Source organism: Carcharodon carcharias, chromosome 7 (genome assembly GCF_017639515.1).
Source record: "Carcharodon carcharias isolate sCarCar2 chromosome 7, sCarCar2.pri, whole genome shotgun sequence".
Taxonomy (NCBI): Eukaryota; Metazoa; Chordata; class Chondrichthyes; order Lamniformes; family Lamnidae; genus Carcharodon; species Carcharodon carcharias.
Window position 1 is genome coordinate 76939676 of NC_054473.1, and position 19657 is coordinate 76959332.

Here is a 19657-nt window from a genome sequence, read left to right on the forward strand (position 1 = left end):
CGCGCCGGCCTGTTTGTGTGTATGTGTGTGCGTCGGCCTGTTTGTGTGTGTGTGCGCGCTCGCATCGGCCTGTTTGTGTGTGCGCGCGCGTCGGCCTTTGTGTGCACGTGCGTCGGCCTGTTTGTGCGTGTGTGTGTGCGCACGTCGGCCTGTTTGTGTGTGTGTGCGCGCGCGCGTCGGCCTGTTTGTGTGTGTGTGTGTGCACGCGTCGGCCTATTTGTGTGTGTGTGTGCGTGCGCGTCGGCCTGTTTGTGTGTGCGCGCGCGTCAGCCTGTTTGTGTGTGTGCGCGCGCGCGGCCTGTTTGTGTGTGTGTTGCCATGTTTGTGTGTGCGTCGGCCTGTGTGCGTGTGTGTGCGTCGGCCTGTGTGCGTGTGTGTGCGTCGGCCTGTGTGCGTGTGTGTGTGCGTCGGCCTGTGTGCGTGTGTGTGAGTCGGCCTGTGTGCGTGTGTGTGAGTCGGCCTGTTTGTGTGTTGGCCTGTGTGTGTGTGTGTGTTGGCCTGTTTGCGTGTGTGTGTGTTGGCCTGTTTGCATGTGTGTGTGTGTTGGCCTGTTTGCGTGTGTGTGTGTGTTGGCCTGTTTGCGTGTGTGTGTGCGTTGGCCTGTTTGTGTGTGTGTGTGCGTTGGCCTGTTTGTGTGTGTGTGCGTTGGCCTTTGTGCGTGTGTGCGTCGGCCTGTGTGGTGTGTGCGTCGGCCTGTGTGTGTGTGACGACCTATGTGCGTGTGTATGCGTTGGCCTGTGCACGTCGGCCTGTTTGTGTGTGTGTGCGCGCGCGCGTCGGCCTGTTTGTGTGTGTTGCATGTGCGTCGGCCTGTTTGCGCGTGCGCGCGCGCGCGTCGGCCCATTTGCGTGTGCGCGCGCGTCGGCCTGTTTGCGTGTGCGCGTCGGCCTGTTTGGGTGTGCACGCGCGCATCGGCCTGTTTGGGTGTGCGCGCGTGCGTCGGCTTGTTTGGGTGTGCGCGCGGGCGTCGGCCTGTTTGCGTGTGCGCCGCGCATCGGCCTGTTTGCATGTGCGCGCGCGCGTCGGCCTCTTTGAGTGTGTGCGCGCGTCGGCCTCTTTGTGTGTGTGTGCGCGCGCGCGGCCTGTTTGCGGTGTGTGTGTGTGTTGGCCTGTTTGTCTGTGTGTGTGTGCGCGCACGTCGGCCTGTTTTTGTGTGTATACGCGTAGGCCTGTTTCTGTCTGTGTGTGCGAGTGCGTCGGCTTGTTTGTGTGTGTTCGTGCGCGTGTCGGCCTGGTTGTGTGTGTGTGTGTGCATCAGCCTGTTTGTGTGTGTGTGTGTTGGCCTGCGTGCGTGTGCGTGTCGGCCTGTGTGCCTGTGTGTCAGCCTGTGTGTGTGTGTGCGTTGGCCTGTGTGCGTGTGTGTGTGCGTTGGCCTGTGTGTGTGTGCATCAGCCTGTTTGCATGTGTCTGTGTGTGTGTGCGCACGTTGGCCTGTTTGCAGGTGTGTGTGTGCGTCGGCCTGTTTGCGTGTGCGCGTCGGCCTGTTTGGGTGTGCACGCGCGCATCGGCCTGTTTGGGTGTGCACGCGCGCATCGGCCTGTTTGGGTGTGCGCGCGCGCGTCGGCTTGTTTGGGTGTGCGCTCGGGCGTCGGCCTGTTTGTGCGTGTGTGCGCGCGCGCGCGCGTCGGCCTGTTTGTGTGTGTGTGTGCGCGCGCGTCGGCCTGTTTGTGTGTGTGTGTGCACGCGTCGGCCTATTTGTGTGTGTGTGTGCGTGCGCGTCGGCCTGTTTGTGTGTGTGCGCGCGCGCGGCCTGTTTGTGTGTGTGTGTTGCCATGTTTGTGTGTGCGTCGGCCTGTGTGTGTGCGTCGGCCTGTGTGCGTGTGTGTGCGTCGGCCTGTGTGCGTGTGTGTGCGTCGGCCTGTGTGCGTGTGTGTGTGTCGGCCTGTGTGCGTGTGTGTGCGTTGGCCTGTTTGCGTGTGTGTGCGTCGGCCTGTGTGCGTGTGTGTGAGTCGGCCTGTTTGTGTGTTGGCCTGTGTGTGTGTGTGTGTTGGCCTGTTTGCGTGTGTGTGTGTTGGCCTGTTTGCATGTGTGTGTGTGTTGGCCTGTTTGCGTGTGTGTGTGTGTTGGCCTGTTTGCGTGTGTGTGTGCGTTGGCCTGTTTGTGTGTGTGTGCGTTGGCCTTTGTGCGTGTGTGCGTTGGCCTTTGTGCGTGTGTGCGTCGGCCTGTGTGGTGTGTGCGTCGGCCTGTGTGTGTGTGACGGCCTATGTGCGTGTGTATGCGTTGGCCTGTGCACGTCGGCCTGTTTGTGTGTGTGTGCGCACGCGCGTCGGCCTGTTTGTGTGTGTTGCATGTGCGTCGGCCTGTTTGCGCGCGCGCGCGTCGGCCCATTTGCGTGTGCGCGCGCGTCGGCCCGTTTGCGTGTGCGCGTCGGCCTGTTTGGGTGTGCACGCGCGCATCGGCCTGTTTGGGTGTGCGCGCGCGCGTCGGCTTGTTTGGGTGTGCGCGCGGGCGTCGGCCTGTTTGCGTGTGCGCGCGCGCATCGGCCTGTTTGCGTGTGCGCGCGCGCGTCGGCCTCTTTGAGTGTGTGCGCGCGTCGGCCTCTTTGTGTGTGTGTGTGTGCGCGCGCGGCCTGTTTGCGGTATGTGTGTGTGTGTTGGCCTGTTTGTCTGTGTGTGTGTGCGCGCACGTCGGCCTGTTTTTGTGTGTATACGCGTAGGCCTGTTTCTGTCTGTGTGTGCGAGTGCGTCGGCTTGTGTGTGTGCGTGCGTGTGTCGGCCTGGTTGTGTGTGTGTGTGTGCATCAGCCTGTTTGTGTGTGTGTGTGTTGGCCTGCGTGCGTGTGCGTGTCGGCCTGTGTGCCTGTGTGTCGGCCTGTGTGTGTGTGTGCGTTGGCCTGTGTGCGTGTGTGTGTGCGTCGGCCTGTGTGTGTGTGCATCAGCCTGTTTGCATGTGTCTGTGTGTGTGTGCGCACGTTGGCCTGTTTGCAGGTGTGTGTGTGCGTCGGCCTGTGTGTGTGTGCGTCGGCCTGTTTGCATGTGTGTGCGCGTCGGCCTGTTTGCGTGTGTGTGTGCGCGTCGGCCTGTTTGCGTGTGTGTGTGCATGACAGCCTGTTTGCGTGTGTGTGTGCGCGACAGCCTGTTTGCGTGTGTGTGTGCGCGACAGCCTGTTTGCGTGTGTGTGTGCGCGACAGCCTGTTTGCGTGTGTGTGTGCGCGACAGCCTGTTTGCGTGTGTGTGTGCGCGACAGCCTGTTTGCGTGTGTGTGTGCACGACAGCCTGTTTGTGTGTGTGTGCGTCGGCCTCTTTGTGTGTGTGTGTGTGTGCGGCCTGTTTGCGTGTGTGCGCGCGCGTCGGCCTGTTTGCGTGTGTGCGTGCGCGTCGGCCTGCTTACGTGCGTCGGCCTGTTTGCGTGTGTGCGTGTGTATGCACGCGTCGGCCTGTTTGTGTGTGCGTCAGCCTCTGTGTGTGTGTGTATGTCGGCCTGCATGCGTGTGTGTGCGTCGGCCTTTGCATCGGCCTGCGTGCGTGTGTGCGTCGGCCTGCGTGCGTGTGTGTGCGTGTGTGTGTGTGCGTCGGCCTGTGTGCGTCTGCATGTGTGTGTGTGCATCGGCCTGTGTGCGTGCGTGTGTGCAACAGCCTGTGTGCGCACCGGCCTGTGTGCGTGTGTGTGTGCACCGGCCTGTGAGTGTGTGTGTGCATCGGCCTGTTTGCGTGTGTGCGTGTGTATTCATGCATCGGCCTGTTTGTGTGTGTGTATGCATCAACCTGTGTGTGTGTGTGTGTGTGTATGTCGGCCCACATGCGTGTGCGCGTATCGGCCTGTGTGCGTGTGTGCGCGTCGGCCTGTGTGCGTGTGTGGGCTTCGGCCTGTGTGCGTGCGTGTGTGTCCATCGGCAAATGCGTGTGTGTGTCCATCGGCCTGTGTGCGTGTCCATCGGCCTGCGTGTGTGTGTCCATCAGCCTGTGTGCGTGTGTGTGTGCGTGCGCGTCAGCCTGTTTGCATGTGTGTGTGCGCGCGTCGCCCTGTTTGTGTGTGTGTGCGCACAACAGCATCTTTGCGTGTGTGTGTGCATCGGCCTATTTGCGTGTGTGTGTCTGTGCGTCGGCCTATTTGCGTGTGAGTGTCTGTGCGTCGGCCTGTTTGTGTGTGTGTGTGCGCGCGCGTGCGTCAACCTGTTTGTGTGTGTGCATCGGCCTGTTTGAGTGTGTGTGTGTCTGTGCGTCGGCCTGTTTGTGTGTGTGCGCGCGCGTCAGCCTGTTTGTGTGCGTGCACACGCGTCAGCCTGTTTGTGTGTGTGTGTGTGTGTGCGTCGGCCTGTTTGTGTGTGTGTGTGCGCACGTCGGCCTGTTTGTATGTGTGTGTGTGCACGTCAGCCTGTTTGTATGTGTGCGTGTGTGCGCGTCTGCCTGTTTGTATGTGTGTGTGTGCGCGCATTGGCCTGTTTGTGTGTGTGTGTGTGTGTGCGCGCATCGGCCTGTTTGTGTGTGCGCGCGTCCGCCTGTTTGTGTGTGCGCACGCGTCGGCCTGTTTGTGTGTGTGCGCGCACATCGGCCTGTTTGTGTGTGCGTCGGCCTGTTTGTGTGTGTGTGTGCGTGCGTCGGCCTGTTTGTGTGTGTGTGTGCGTGCGCGCTGGTGTGCACGCACGTGTCAGCGTGCTTGTGCTTGCTGGTGTGTGTGTGTCGGTGTGTGTGTGTGTTGGTGTGTATGTGTGTTTGCGTGTGCTGGTGTGTGTGTGTGCGTGTCAGCATGTGTCCGTGTTGGCGTGTGCATGTCGGCATGTGTGTGTGGGGATGGAGTCAGTACTACTCCATGCTGAGCCAGGGTTGCATGTTGTTCTGATCTTAACCAGGTTTTATGTGGGCATAATATTTTGTGAGCCCGGATATTCAGGGGCTGAATTCTTCCTGAAGCCCTTAAGAAGAACTTAAAACTTGTGTTCACTTTCTGTAGGCCATGTCAAGAATGGGCCACCTCTGGAAGAAGTCTCATACTGTCTGGGTGAATGTCGGTGGGCTGCACGCTGCTGTATACCTGTTGAAACGCACTGGTTTTTCTTTTGACAAGTTATTTAAGACACCCCAAGAATCTGCTCATAATGAGGAGATACCCTGTAAAACAGGAGCAGAAGAATAGAAGGAGCTGGGAGTGTACGCTTGCAATGGAAAACATTCTGTTTGGGATAAATATGAGCCTTATTGGAAAAGAGGAGAAGGACAAACTTTTGCTGTACATCCAGTAGAACATAGTGGGGAGGAAATTTGTGTGCTGTCTTGCCAGTTGATGATGGATGCCATTTTCAGACTTCTTGAGCCTCACCTTCTTGGCTGAAGGACATATGGTGATGGTGTACAGCATTACAAGGGCAAACACTTCCAAGAATTCAGAGGAGAAAGAGAGAGATCAGTTTGAAGAAATTTGCCAGGACAGTAACACTGGAAATGACCATTTACCTCTAGGAAACAAGTGAGAATGTCCCCATCTTCAGTTATGCCCATGTCTATTGCCATGGGCAATAGACCCAGCGCTGGACTTTGACCAACGTTTCTCAAGTTGGTTGTTAATATTGGTAAGATGTACAGGACCAAGAAAAAATGGGATGCAAACAATGGGCAAAATCTTTCCTTCAAATGAGCCAGAGGCAACAGTCCAGAAACATTGAATGCACTTCAGTTTCAGAATTTCCTGTTCTGCCATTGTTTAAAACTATATGGAAATCTTGTTAAAAGTTAACAGCCAGTGGCAAACATTTAATTTTTTGGGGTTGTCATATTATAATAGAGGCTGGAAGGTAAATGTTTAATTTCCTCCTTTCCGAAATGTTTAATCTTCCCCTCTGCCAAATGGTAATTCTCCCCCTCTGACACTGTTGAATTTTTCATCAGGATTTATTTTCCCTCATCCCACCACTGTCATAGCTCTTTTTAAAGTCTTAGGCTCCAATACCTCGGTTTATGACTATTTTGTCCTGTACGGTAATGGTACATACGAACCAGAAATGTTCCCGGTTCAGTGCCTGGACGGTGTTCCTACAGTTCCCCTCATCACGCTGAAACAGAGTCAGGATTTCCACTCCTCATCAGAGCAAGTGTGGGAATGTTGGCTGATATTTCCCCATGGTTGAATATTTGCTGCTTAAGTTCATAGGGGAAGAATGGCACTAGAAGCTGCTAGCTGTCTGAGCTACATTTGACTCCTGCTCCATCATCAAAACCCTAGTATTGAGAGAAACTCTGACAGTAGTCCTTGGTGCTGCATTCATATTCATGCATTTATCTGGTGCCTTATCACGTCAAAACAAAAGCAGAATCTGAGTGCTTCACACAATGAATCACTGAAGGGACTGCTGATGTAGCCATGAGACATTCCCTGCAGCCTGCTGTGTAATATGAAGCAGGACTGGTGGGCATTATGTGCAAGATGCTTTGTCTTCAGTTCGAAAATTAAAGACTACTTACAGGCTGACCTAATTGTCCCTCTCACACCTACAACAGGGCTAAAATATATAATAGAAATACCAAGGGCTGACAGAATCTGTAGAGAGAAAAACTGTTAAGATTTCAGGTCAAAACTTCTCAGCTCATGTTTCTCTTTCTACAGATGTTACCTGACCTGAAGATTTCCAACATTTTGCTTTTATAAACTGGTGACATTAAACTGAAAATTTGCCCACTGCTTTGATGTACTGAGAGGCGTTGGTGAGAGTGCATCTGAACTCATATATATGAATATGTTGTGTCTTATTTGAAAATTATTTAAATTTTACAATAAAGGTTTGGATTCGATTTTATGATGTTGAACCATTTTATTCAGAGGTACTGTCCCTAACAATAATCCTCAGGTAGAGTTTAACATCAAACTTAGAAAAGCAAGACAAATTAAGAAGGAGGTGAATGTTTTGACTGGGCTGCTGATTAGAGAGGGAGTTAGATAAATACCTGCAGACAGACGTGAAAGAGAGGATAAAGTGGTACAATAAGTCCTTGTTTAATATTGCCTCATTTGACATTGTTTCACTTTAACATTGGTAAGTTAATGGGGCCTATAATCTTGTTTAGTGTCGAAAGATTTGTTTTAAAGTTATTTCCTAATGGTCTGACATGGGTCATGTGACCTTATCAGTGCCATTTTGGAGCAGCCTCTCCCATTCCCCAACCCTTCCTCCTGCTGCTGACCCTTTGATTTGCAGCATGTCCTGCTCCCTGACTCACCCTATCGCTGATCCTTTCTCTCACCAAATCTCCTGCTCCCCAGCTCTCTCGCTCACTGCTTCCGTCTCCTGAATCTATGCTCCTGTTCGAGGAAGATCCAGATCCACATCTGAAGCTAGAGCTCTGGGGTTGTGAAAGTGCAGGTCCCAATGGTACAGAAGTGCCAAGCTTGGGGCTGTTATAGTTTTTTTTTGAATGCATACAATAGTATGAAAAACCTGTAAAGAGTTTACTTGTGCTCCATATTGCTGTCTGCAGCACAGATTTCCACCACTCACTGCAGTCACGTCCCCAGGATCCTATTGTCGCTGCAGCTACTTGTTTCCAACAAGATCATATCTTGAAAACTTGTTAGTGCTATGCAAACTAGCTTCCTCCTTTCAATATTCAAGGACAAATATGCTTCAGAGTTCTTTTTTAAGTGATTTGAGTCAAAGTCAAAAGCTGCTGCTCCTGTCTCTCACCACTCATCACCAGAGGCTTTGCTCGCAGCGGGAGCTGAGGAGAGGAAAGCGGCGAGTGGGAGCATTAAAACAAACAGCCCTAGCTCAGCACTTCTGCACCATTGGGACCTGCCCATCCATAACCCTGGAACATTCTTAGACACCCTCTCCACATCCACCCTGTGAAGACCCATCAGGATCTTAAAAGTTTCAATCAAGTCATCTCTTACTCTTCTAAACTCCAGCGGATACAAGCCTAGTCTGTCCAACCTTTCCTCATAAGACAACCTACCCATTCCAACAATTAGTCTGGTAAACCTTCTCTGAACTGCTTCCAATGCATCCTTCCTTAAATAAAGTGACGAATACTGTACTCAATACTCCAAATGTGGTTGCACTAGTGCCCTGTGCAACTGAGCATAACCTCACTACTTTTGTATTCAATTCCCCTCCCAATAAATGATAACATTCTATTAGCCTTACTAATTACTTGCGTACTAACTTTTTGTGATTCATGCACTAGAACACCCAGATCCCTCTGCACCTCAGAGCTCTGCAATCTCTCTGAAGTTAGACAAAACCATAAAACTATGCAGAGACTACAAAGTCACAATCAACAAGGCAGTGGATGATGAGCAGTATCCATTATTGATCTCCCAAGATCTATGTGCAGAGTTAGTGGGCTTCACACTATTCATGATTTCTCCCACACTTACACAAAACTCAGCATGGAACAAGAAAGTCAGCAGTACCTCACAATAAATGAACATATGGGTTCTAATCCTACACATATCTGCCCTCTGGTGTGAAGTTTTCTCCAAAGGTTTTCCAAGCTACAATGGAAAATCTAAGGAGTGCAGCATTGCTTGTTCAACCAGGGTGATGTGTTGATTGTGACTGCAAGAGGAATGAGTCTTCACGAATTAGATTAAGTGTTAAATGATAATCACTACCTCAGTGATCAAAGGGTGAAGTTGAAAAGGAGAAAGTGTGCCTTTGTGCTATCTGAGGTAGTGTAATTTGGCCTGAAAATCAATGAAAAGAGATGTCACAATCCCTGTAGAGACTGATAACTGTAAAAAAAAAAATATGCATTTCCCAGTGACCTGCTCAAAGGATCACACAAGTTCAGATACATAGTTCCCTGAAAGTGGCATCACAGGTAGACAAGGTTGTAAAGAAAGCTTTTGGCATACTGGCCTTCATAAATCAAAGTATTGATTATAGGAGTTGGGATGTTATGGTGAGGTTGTATAAGACATTGGTGGGGCCAACTTTGGAGTATTGTGTGCAGTTCTGGTCGCCTAACTACAGGAAGGATATCAGTAAGCTTGAGAGAATGCAGAGAAGAATTACTAAGATGTTGCCGGGTCTTAAGGAGTTGAGTTACAGGGAAAGATTAAACAGGTTAGGACTTTATTCCTTGGAGCGTAGAAGAATGAGGGGAGATATGATAGAAGTTTACAAAATTATGAGGGGTATAGACAGAGTAAATGTGATAGGCTCTTTCCACTTAGATTAGGAGAAATAAACACGAGAGGACACGACTTTAGGGTGAAAGGGGAAAGGTTTAGGGGGAACTTCTTCACTCGGAGAGTGGTGAGAGTATGGAACGAGCTACCATCTGACGTGGTAAATGCGGGCTCACTCTTAAGTTTTAAGAATAAATTAGATACATGGATGGGAGAGGTCTGGAGGGTTATGGACTAAGTGCAGGTCAATGGGACTAGCGGAATAATATTTCGGCACAGATTAGAAGGGCCGAATGGCCTGTTTTCTGTGCTGTAGTATTCTATGGTTCACAAGATTTCACACTTTAAGATTTTTACTGTGAGACACTAAAATCAACATTGACTAAATATTACTTAGTAGGCAACTAATACACTAAACTACGGACAGGTATCTCTTAAGCGAAAACCCCACACCATATTTATACATTACCCCACACTCTCAGTGGAAATGTAGTCTTGTTTTTGAAGTCCTGAATTCGTCTCAGTTATTCAACAGGCTCTCTTCTCCCTACTACACAGGGGAAAATCTTCCAGAGTCCTCTTGAGTCTCTTCACTCAATCCTCCTGAGTATAATCGAATTGACTTCGAGCAGCAAGGCACCCTCTGTTAACTTCTCGGTCTTTAAATCTCCATGAGGTCCATCTCTTCAAATGGGGGATCTGTTATCACCAGCATTCCGCTCTCTCAGCAATAGCTTCCCTGTCTTCAGCATCTCTCTCCAAGGTCTTCAAGTCTAAGTCTATACACAGGAAGGCCAGCTGCTCTTTCCTTTGTGTTCGGCTGTTAAACCTGGTATCTAACTTTAAATATGGCTTGACCGGGGCACCCTGTCCCCATGGCGATCAGAACACCTGGGTTTGTCATCTGGCAGAATTAGTAGGAGGTCACGTGCTCCTCTTCATTACTCCACTTTCCTTGAATTAAAGGAGATAGTTTAAACTTAATCTTATAAAGCCTTGCATTCATAACACCTCCCCATAAAAATGAAATATTACTACAGTAATAATTTTTCTCCACTACCAAAATATAACATTGTAAATATCTCAATAACTAACTTAGTGCATACAGTACGAGTAATATCCTTTCCCCTGCTGTCACATTTCATCCTTAAATATTTTGTCTTGGCAACATCATAATGCTTAACTGTAACGACCAACTGCATGTGACAGTTGCAGTTTAAAATTCATTTTGCATGAGTTCTTAAAATTCCAACACTCTGGCAAATGAAAGTTTACTACTGATGGCTTCACTTTCCAATACTCATCTCAGCAAATCACCATTCTCAATTTGCATAGTTTTTTTAGCTTTTCTACGTCCTAGGTTAAAAAATTGTATACTTGGTTTGGTCTGGTTAACTTTGTGAAGAATAAATCGTTGATCTCTGATAATCCCTCTGGCTTTCTGGTACTGGCAGGTGTGAATTGTAAACCAAGAAAAAATCTTGTCATATTGCTTCTTATCTTCTGGATTCAGTAATTATTTTTGTTCTTCTTTAAAGCCAAACACATTATCATCAGGCTATTGACCTTTTAACACAGTCTTTGAAGCACCCTGCTCAGGTTTTAACTCCTGACCTCCATTCTCTTCCATGTCCACAGGTTTTTTAATGTCCAAGTCTGTAAAGAAAGTCTCTCAACCAGCCACACATCTGAATTATCTGCATCCTGTTTAAATGCAGGATTACTTTTACCTTTAAGTTTGTTCCCATGATTTAAACTCTTGTGTTACTTTCCAGAAGACACAGGTTTAACACTGCCTCTTTTTCTGCAAGCAGTTAATTCTTCTGTCAACTAAAATTCTCTTTAGATGTTTTAAGAACTTTGTTAGAGTAATGTCAGTGTTCAGATAAAAAAAATCTTCATATTCCTTTCTAGACAGTTCAATAATTTTAATTTCTTTTTGTTTTGTGTCTTCCCCATTCAACTCAAGATTTGTCCAATTCTTTTCTTGCAAGAGTGACTGTTTTGTCATTTTGAAGTTCTAATTTACATTCAAGAACATTAATTCTTTCTCATAGCTCCATGATATCGTTATTGATCATAGCCGAGTCTTTCGGTTTCAAAGTAATGCTTTCCTCTGTTCCATCATCAGCTTTGAGTATTGTTGCTATCTGCTTTGACGCCTCTTTCTCAGATTCTGTCTGCAGGTTTAATTCAGACAGCTTTAATTTGTCTCCAGCTGCCATTAACTCTTTGTTTGCCAGTGTGATGTTCCAATGTCCTTCTAACCTCAGCAATCTAAGCTTCTCAATCTTTGAACCCATCTTGAGTTGTGAAGTGGGATAAATTAAAATATTTTGTTATGATTAATATTAAAATGTGCATTAATAGTTTTAGAATAGACATATGTAATTATGACAGGTCTTTCTAGGCATTATGGGAGAGTTAGCTAATACTATAGGCATGATGGGATCCTTGGCCAAGTATAGTTCCGGAGGCGGATAGCCCAGCAGTTGTAACAATAACAGCTTTCACAGACATTCGTTGCTGAACAGGACAAGAAAGAGATAAGGGGGAGCTGAAGGCCATACCCAAGGCTGAGGGGTGAGATAATGAGAACATCTGCTGATAGTATAGTATGGTTATTTAAGGAATTAACGAGAAACATCACAATGAAAACAAGGAAGATAAAAATTAAAAATATGTGCTACAAAGCCTGTATCAAAGAGAGAGGCACATGGCAGGCTGTCGTTCTCTTTCTCCAGCATTTGCTTATGTAAAGCCTTTACTTACTGGAAAACTCACAGGTTCAAAGTGATTGTTTTTACCACAACAGTTGGAATAGTAATTGTCACAGCAGGATTACAGAAATTCATGGATTTTTGTACGTCACTTTACTTGTACATTTTCTGTTTTAACAACTTCACTGGGCTTTTCTGACATCACTGGTGATGCAACATCTCATCCCTTGATAGGTCATTTCCTAATAGAAAAGCCAGCATCTTTAATATGTAACTTACATACGAACGTATGAACAAGGAGCAGGAGTAGGCCATTCAGCCCCTCGAGCCTGCTCTGCCATTTAATAAGATCACGGCTGATCTGATAGTAACCTGAAATCTGCATCCCACCTACCGCCGATAACCTATCACCCCCTTGCTATCCACCTCTGCTTTAAAAATATTCAAAACTCTGCTTCCACCACCTTTTCAGGAAGAGTTCCAAAGACTCACGACCCTCTGAGTGAAAACATTTTCCTTATCTCTGTTTTAAATGGACAACCCCTTATTTTTAAACAGTGACTTGTAGTTCTAGATTCTCCCACAAGAGGAAACATCCTCTCCACATCCACCCTGTCAAGACCCCTCAGGATCTTAAATTTTTCAATCAAGTCACCTCTTACTCTTCTAAACTCCAGCGGATACAAGCCTAGTCTGCCCCACCTTTCCTCATAAGACAACCCACCCATTTCAGGTTTTAGTCTGGTAAACCTTCTCTGAACTGCTTCCAATGCATTTACATCCTTCCTTAAATAAGGTGACCCATACTGTACACAGTACTCCAACGTGGTCTCACTAATGCCCTGTACAACTGAAGCATAACCTCCCTACTTTTGTAGTCAATTCCCCACGCAAAAAATGATAACATTCTATTAACTTTCCTAATTACTTGCTGTATTTGCATACTAGCCTTTTGTGATTCATGCACTTGGATACCCAGATCCCTCTACATCTCAGAGCTCTGCAATCTCTCACCATTTAGATAATATGTTTCTCTTCTATTCTCCCATTCAAAAGGGACAATTTCACATTTTCCCACTTTAAACTCCATCTGCCAGGTCTTTGCCCACTCACTTAACCTATATATATCTGTTTGTAGCCTCCTTATGTCCTCTTCACAACTTACTTTCCTACCTATCTTTGTGTCATCAACAAATTTGGCACCCAACCCTTTAATCTCTTCATCCAAGTCACTTATTTAATTTGTAAACAATTGAGGTCCCAGCATTGATCCCTTTGGCACATCACTTTTTACATCTTGCCAACCTGAAAAAGACTCATTTATGCCTACTCTTTGCTTCCCGTTAGCCAGCCAATTTTTTACCCATGCCAATATGTTACGCCCTATGCCATGAGCTTTTATTTTCCACAATAACCTTTGATTTGGCATTTCTGGAAATACCTTCTGGAAATCTAAATACAGTACATCCACCAGTCCCCCTTTATTCACAGCACATGTTATTTCCTCAAAGAACTCCAATAATTTGGTTAAACATGATTTCCCTTTCACAAAACCATGTTGACTCTGCCTGCTGACCTCAAGCTTATCCAAGTGTCCTGCTATAACTTCTTTACTAATAGCTTCTAACATTTTCCCTATGACAAATGTTAAGCTAACTGCCCTGTACTTTCCTGCTTTCTGTCTCCCGCCCTTTTTGAATAATAGCATTACATTTGCTATCTTCCAATCTAATGGGATCTTCCCAAATCTAAGGAGTTGTGGAAAATTAAAACCAATGCATCAACTATCTCACTAGACACTTCTTTTAACACCCTGGGATGAAGTCCATCAGGCCCTGGGCTCCTGCGAGCCCACAGCTCCAACAATTTACCCAGTACCACTTCTCTGATGACTGTAATTTTGCTGACTTCCTTCCCCACTTCCATTTCCTGCTTGTGGGATGTTACTTGTATCCTCTATAGTGAAAACTGATGCAAAATACCTGTTCAATTCATCTGCCATCTCCTTATTTTCCGCTATCAATTCTCCAAACTCACTTTCTACAGGACCAATGCTCACTTTGTTAACTCTTTTTTAAATATGTATAAAAACTCTTACTACCTGTTTTTATCATTCTGGTTAGTTTTCTCTCATACTCCAATTTTTCCCTCCTTATGAGTCTTTTAGTCATTCTTTGCTGTTCAATATTCTGTCCAATCTTCTGGCCTTCCACCTGTCTTTGCACAATTATATGCTTTTTCTTTAAGTTTGGTATTATCTTTAACCTTTCTAGTTAACCACGAATGGTGTGTCCGTCCCTTGGACTTTTTCTTACTCGTTGGAATGTATCTATTCTGTGCATTCCAAAATAACCCCTTAAATATTAACCACTGCATCTCTAATGACCTATCCCTTAACCTAATTTGCCAATTCACTTTCGCCAGCTCAGCTTTCATGCCATCATAACAGCCCTTATTTAAGTTTAAATTCTTAGGGCAGAATTTTGCTGTCGGTGATCAGGGGGTGAGGCCCACTCGCCGACACGTAAAGTGATGCGGGAAGATGTCGGGCGGAACGCCTGACGTCATCCCGGCCCATTTAAATTTTCAGGAAGGCGGGAGCGCAGCAAAATCAGCTGTGGGCCCGCCGACCTGTCACTGGGCAATAGATAAAACATGAAACCCCATCCACCGGCGGGATAAAGTTTCATGTAGGGTTTTAAAAAGTTTAATAAACTTATTATGTAAATTATGAACATGTCCCATCTCATGAGGGGGACATGTTAGAGAATTTTTTTTTTCTATTTTTCATATTTTTAAACGTGTCAGTGATCTCCCTGAGGCAGCACTTTGCCTCAGGGAGATGTGCGCTCTTTCAAGTGCACGCGCGAAAGAGCACACTCTAGCTTTTGGGGAATCCCCCCACCCCCACAGGAAGCGCATAGCTCTTCCCGCCGGACGTCACGCTGGGCGGGCCTTAATTGGCCCGCCCACCTAAAATGGCGGCGGGGCCCGCTTCTCCGGCGGGGATCAGCTCCCTGCCTGCCAGAGATTAGGTTGGGCCCGCCCGCCCGGTAGGCAGAAAATTCTGCCCTTAGTCTCAGCCCCACTCCTCTCTCCCTCAAACCAAATATAAAATTCAATCATATTATGGTTGCTGCTACTTAGGGGTCCCTTCACTATGAGATCATTAATTACACTGATTTCATTGCACAATACCAGGTCTAGTATAGCCTGCTCTCTGGTTGGCTCCGGAACATGCTGCTCTAAGAAACTATCCCGAAAACATTCAATGTACTCCTCATCTAGGCTATCTTTGCCCATCTGACTTTTCTAGTCCATATGTAAATTAAAATCTCTCATGATTATCACTGTGCCTTTCTGACAAGCTCCCATTATTTCTTCCTTTATGCTCAACTCTACCCTGTGGTTACTGTTAGGGGGCCTGTACACAACTACCACAATTGACTTCTTGCCTTTACCATTTCTCATCTCTACCCAAACTGTTTCCAAATCCTGGTTTCCTGAACTTAGGTCAACCCTCTCTAATCTGCTAATACCATCATTAACTAACAGAGCCACCCCTCCACCTTTTCCTCACTTCCTGTCCTTTCTAAATATCCTGTATCCTTCAATATTTGGGTCCCAATCCATGTCCTCCTGCAACCATGTCTCTGTAATGGCTCTCTAATCATAATTATTTATTTCTATATGCGCTGTTTTGTTTTGATTCTATGTGCATTCAGATAGAGAGCTTTTAGTTTTATCCTTCTATTCTTTAGAGCCTCTAGTTTTCACATGGCACAGGTAATTATCCAGAGCCTTTGAGGTTCTGCTTCTTAATTTGGTGCCTAGTTCCTCATATTGACAACGCAAAACCTCCTCCTTTGTCCTGCCTATGTCATTGGTACCTACATGGACCACGACGACTGGGTCCTCCCCCTCCCGATGCAAGTTCCCCTCCAGCCCTGAGCAGATGTCCCGAACCCTGGCACCGGGCAGGTGACACAGCTGTCTGGACTCGCGCTCTTTACTGCAGAGGACAGTGTCAATCCCTCTGACTATACTATCCCCTGTTGGATTTGTGCTCTCTATCCCTCCCTGTCACAGTCTGTTTTCATTTTCCGTAATAATACCTTTCTCCTTTGCCTTGTCTCTACTCTTGGGTTTATCACATTTCCCAAATTTGATCCCATGTCTCCACTATTTAGTTTAAAATCCTCTCTACTTCCGTAGTTATTCGGCTTGCAAGGACACTGGTCCCAGCACAGTTCGGGTGTAGACCATCGGGTGTAGATCACACTTTCCCCAGTACTGGTGCCAATGCCCCACGAACTGGAACCCACTTCTCCCACACTAGTCTTTGAGCCACTCATTCATCTCCCTAATCTGTTTTGTCCTATGCCAATTTTCACATGGCACAGGTAATTATCCAGAGCCTTTGAGGTTCTGCTTCTTAATTTGGTGCCTAGTTCCTCATATTGATGACGCAAAACCTCCTCCTTTGTCCTGCCTATGTCATTGGTACCTACATGGACCACGACGACTGGGTCCTCCCCCTCCCAATGCAAGTTCCCCTCCAGCCCTGAGCAGATGTCCCGAACCCTGGCACCGGGCAGGCAACACAGCTGTGTGGACTCGCGCTCTTTACTGCAGAGGACGGTGTCAATCCCTCTGACTATACTATCCCCTCCTACCACTACAATCCTTTTTGCTCTTGACTTGCTCCCGAAAAGGCTTCCTGTACCACGGTGCCATGACCAGTTAGCTCATCCACCCTGCAGCTCCAACTCACCCAAACAAGCTGAAGAAACCTCAAACCTGTTGAACAATTGCAGAGGCTCACACTCTTGCACTCCTGCCCTCTGAGTCTCCTTACCTGCCTCACTCGCAGTCACACTCCTGTCCCTGACCACTGACCAAATCAGAAGACCCTGTCCAAAGAGGTATGACTGCCTCCTGGTACAAAGAATCCAGGTAACTTACCCCCTCCCTGATACGTCGCAGTGTCTGCAGTTCAGCCTCCAGATCGTAAACTCTGAGCTGAAGTGGCTCAAACTTCAAACACTTACTGCAGACGTGTTTGCCCTGGATCATACTGGCATCCAGGAGCTCCCACATGCTGCAGCTGTGACACATCACCTATCCTGACATCCTTAATGTGTTCTAATTAACCATTTAATTATTTTATTCAATTATATATTTTACTTTTGTTTTTATATATTTAATAACCTTACCACCAGTTGCTAGACTATTTTGAACGTTATGAATAGAATAAACCTTAGTCACTTATCAGATTCTCACCAAATAACTAGCTTCTTTTCCTGTAGCAGAGTATGATCACTTGCTGAAGGCTGAGAAAGTTAGAAAGCCAAAGAGCACCTCTTTCCTTTCTTCCCTAACTCCCTTAATTACTCAACTCCCAGCACTCTATTTTAAGTCGCACTTCTTGCATTAAGCCTTACCTACAGCATCTCTTTCCCCCTATGCACCGAATTTTCACTTGAACCAAATTCCCAAGTATACGCACTTGGTCTCTTTCTCACTTAGGCTGAAGTCTCCATTCACTGATAGCGCACCTCTTATGCCCAATCCCAGCAATTACAATGCCGGAAATTAAGTTACATTTTAAATTAAAATTTTTAATTAAAAATGAAATCCGCTCTATACAACAGAGCAGATAAACAATCTTCATCAATACCCCATATCAATATGTTTTAATATAGCAAATTTTCTGGAGGTTAAGTCCCATCACCTGCCACCACCAGCAATTGAGCTGACCCTGTATCTCTAAGAATATTATTTTGCTTGCCTGTTTTACTGGAAAAAATGCGGTCGCTTCACCCTTGAACGCAAAACTAATATAATTTTCTATGCTCCTATTTATTCCATTGATAAATATATTTGAAGCTATCAGTTTGTCAAAAGCTCCACCTACTGGTACAGTATTTTCTGAAGACACGCTATGCAATGCTACAAATGTTAGTCGCTTTTTAAATTCCAACAACCTGCCATCACATGCCCCCTCATGAAAAAATAACATGTCAGTCCTCTCCAACTGTATTTAAGCTCCATACTGTCTTTTTTTCTACTGGGGAGTACCTGTTTTTTTTTTCCCTTTTTACTATCATCCTTATTGTGCCCAGAGTTCTGTTCAGTATCAGACCTTTTATCTCTCCAGTTTCTGTGTGGGTTTGCAAACGAAGCCTTACTGCTACTCACATGCTTGTGAGTAAATTGAAAAGTGTCAGCCATTATTGCAGCTGGTCTTATTTTAGAAACCTTTTGGTCTTCCAGGTGGGACCTTATTCCCAAAGGGACACTTTTTAAATCCTTCCAATAACAACACCTCTCTAAGGTTTTCAAAATCATATTCAACCTTCAGTGATCCACACCATCCATCAAATATCATCTCCTTTTCTTTAGCAAATCCTCAGATTTCTAAACTTCTACCTGTATGCCTCTGACACTAACTCATAAGCTTTGAGAACAGCAGTTTTCAGTATATCATAATTACAGACTGTATACCTGAAAGAGCTGAGTACAATTCCCACACCCTCCCCATGCTTTGCAATAAAACCATTCAACTTTCTCTCAGCCATTGCAGCTTTGTAGCAATTTTCTCAAATGCATAAAATACATTTCAAGTCCTGCCTCACTGAATTTAGGGCGCTAAGTGAGTATTCCTTGCCAAATCAAAACCAGGAGACAATTCTGAGTCATCATCAAGTTTTCTTGCCACCCCTTTACGTAATCAAAGCTTTTCTCTGTCTGGATCAAATTTCCTTTCTAATTTGTCTCATTCTAGTTTCTCGTTTTCTCTCTTTCATACTCAATTCTTTTTCATTTTTCTCCCTTTCTCGAATTCAAATTTTTGCATTTCTTTATCTCTTTCCAACTCAAAACGAATCATTTGTAATTGAAGTCTAACTAACTCAACCTAAGTGCTATCAGGATCATCTTTTTTCTTTTCAAGGTTCAGGTGTTGAGCCAATACTACAAAAATCTCTGCCCTTTTAGTCCCGACTTTCAAAACTATTTATGATTTCTCTGCCATTGCTTTCAAATTAACCTTGGTTAACTGTTGCAAGACATTCAAAGACAGGTCGTCCCTTTCAGAAACACCTGAGCATCAAATGTATCCATGTTAGCTTTTCACTGAATATAGCAAATGTAACTGTGAAATCTTGTTTGTTTGAATTCTGGCAAATTCCAGTGTTCTCGCTGCAGCCTCTGGATATATATGCCACAAGAGAACCCAATTTGTAACGATCCCCGTAGAAACCTAAAACTTTAAAATAAAATGAATTTCCCAGTGGATCACACAACAAGGTTTCACATTTTAAGACTTTTACTGTAACAAACTATAATCAACATTGAATAAATGTTACTTAGTAGGCAACTAATACATTAGACTACAGTAAAAGTATCTCTTAATTTCTTAACACAATCTCAAACCCTACGCCACATTAATCCATTACTCCACACTCTCAGCAGAAACGTAGGTTGAGATTTTCTGGCCTCCTCCATGGCGGGACCCGCCACAGAGGCTGCAGCGAGCCAGCTAAAAGTCCACTGACTTTCATCAGGACTGGGCAACCCAGCAGCAAGTGGGGCCAGAAAATCCCGCTCGTATTCCTGTTTTTAAAATCCTGAATTCCTCTTGGCTATTCATCTGGCTTTCTTCTCCCTGCTAAAAGGAAGTAAATCTTCTAGAGTCCTTGTAGAAGTCTCTTCACTCAATCCTCCTGAGTTTGATCGAACTGACTTCCAGGAACAAGGTACTTGTTCTCGGTCTTTAAATCTCCAAGAAGTCCCTCTGTTCAAATGAGGGATCTGTTCTTAGCAGCATTCTGCTCTCACAGCAATAGCTTCCTTGCTTATTCACCCAGCATC

The 19657-nt window shown here is 46.1% G+C and overlaps 1 protein-coding gene across 3 annotated transcripts in view; it reads left to right on the forward strand.

Annotated features, from left to right (window-relative positions):
• The window catches only part of thumpd3 (THUMP domain containing 3), a 66234-nt gene extending 59513 nt beyond the window's left edge, over window positions 1-6721 (forward strand). For 2 of the 3 annotated variants that reach the window (XM_041192573.1, XM_041192572.1), the window contains exon 10: window positions 4890-6721. In XM_041192573.1, coding sequence (XP_041048507.1) covers window positions 4890-5072 — 183 coding nt within the window. In that variant the 3' untranslated portion in view covers window positions 5073-6721. The remainder of the gene's footprint in view (window positions 1-4889) is intronic. The other variant, XM_041192574.1, reaches the window with a different exon arrangement.
• Window positions 6722-19657: the final 12936 nt, after the last annotated feature.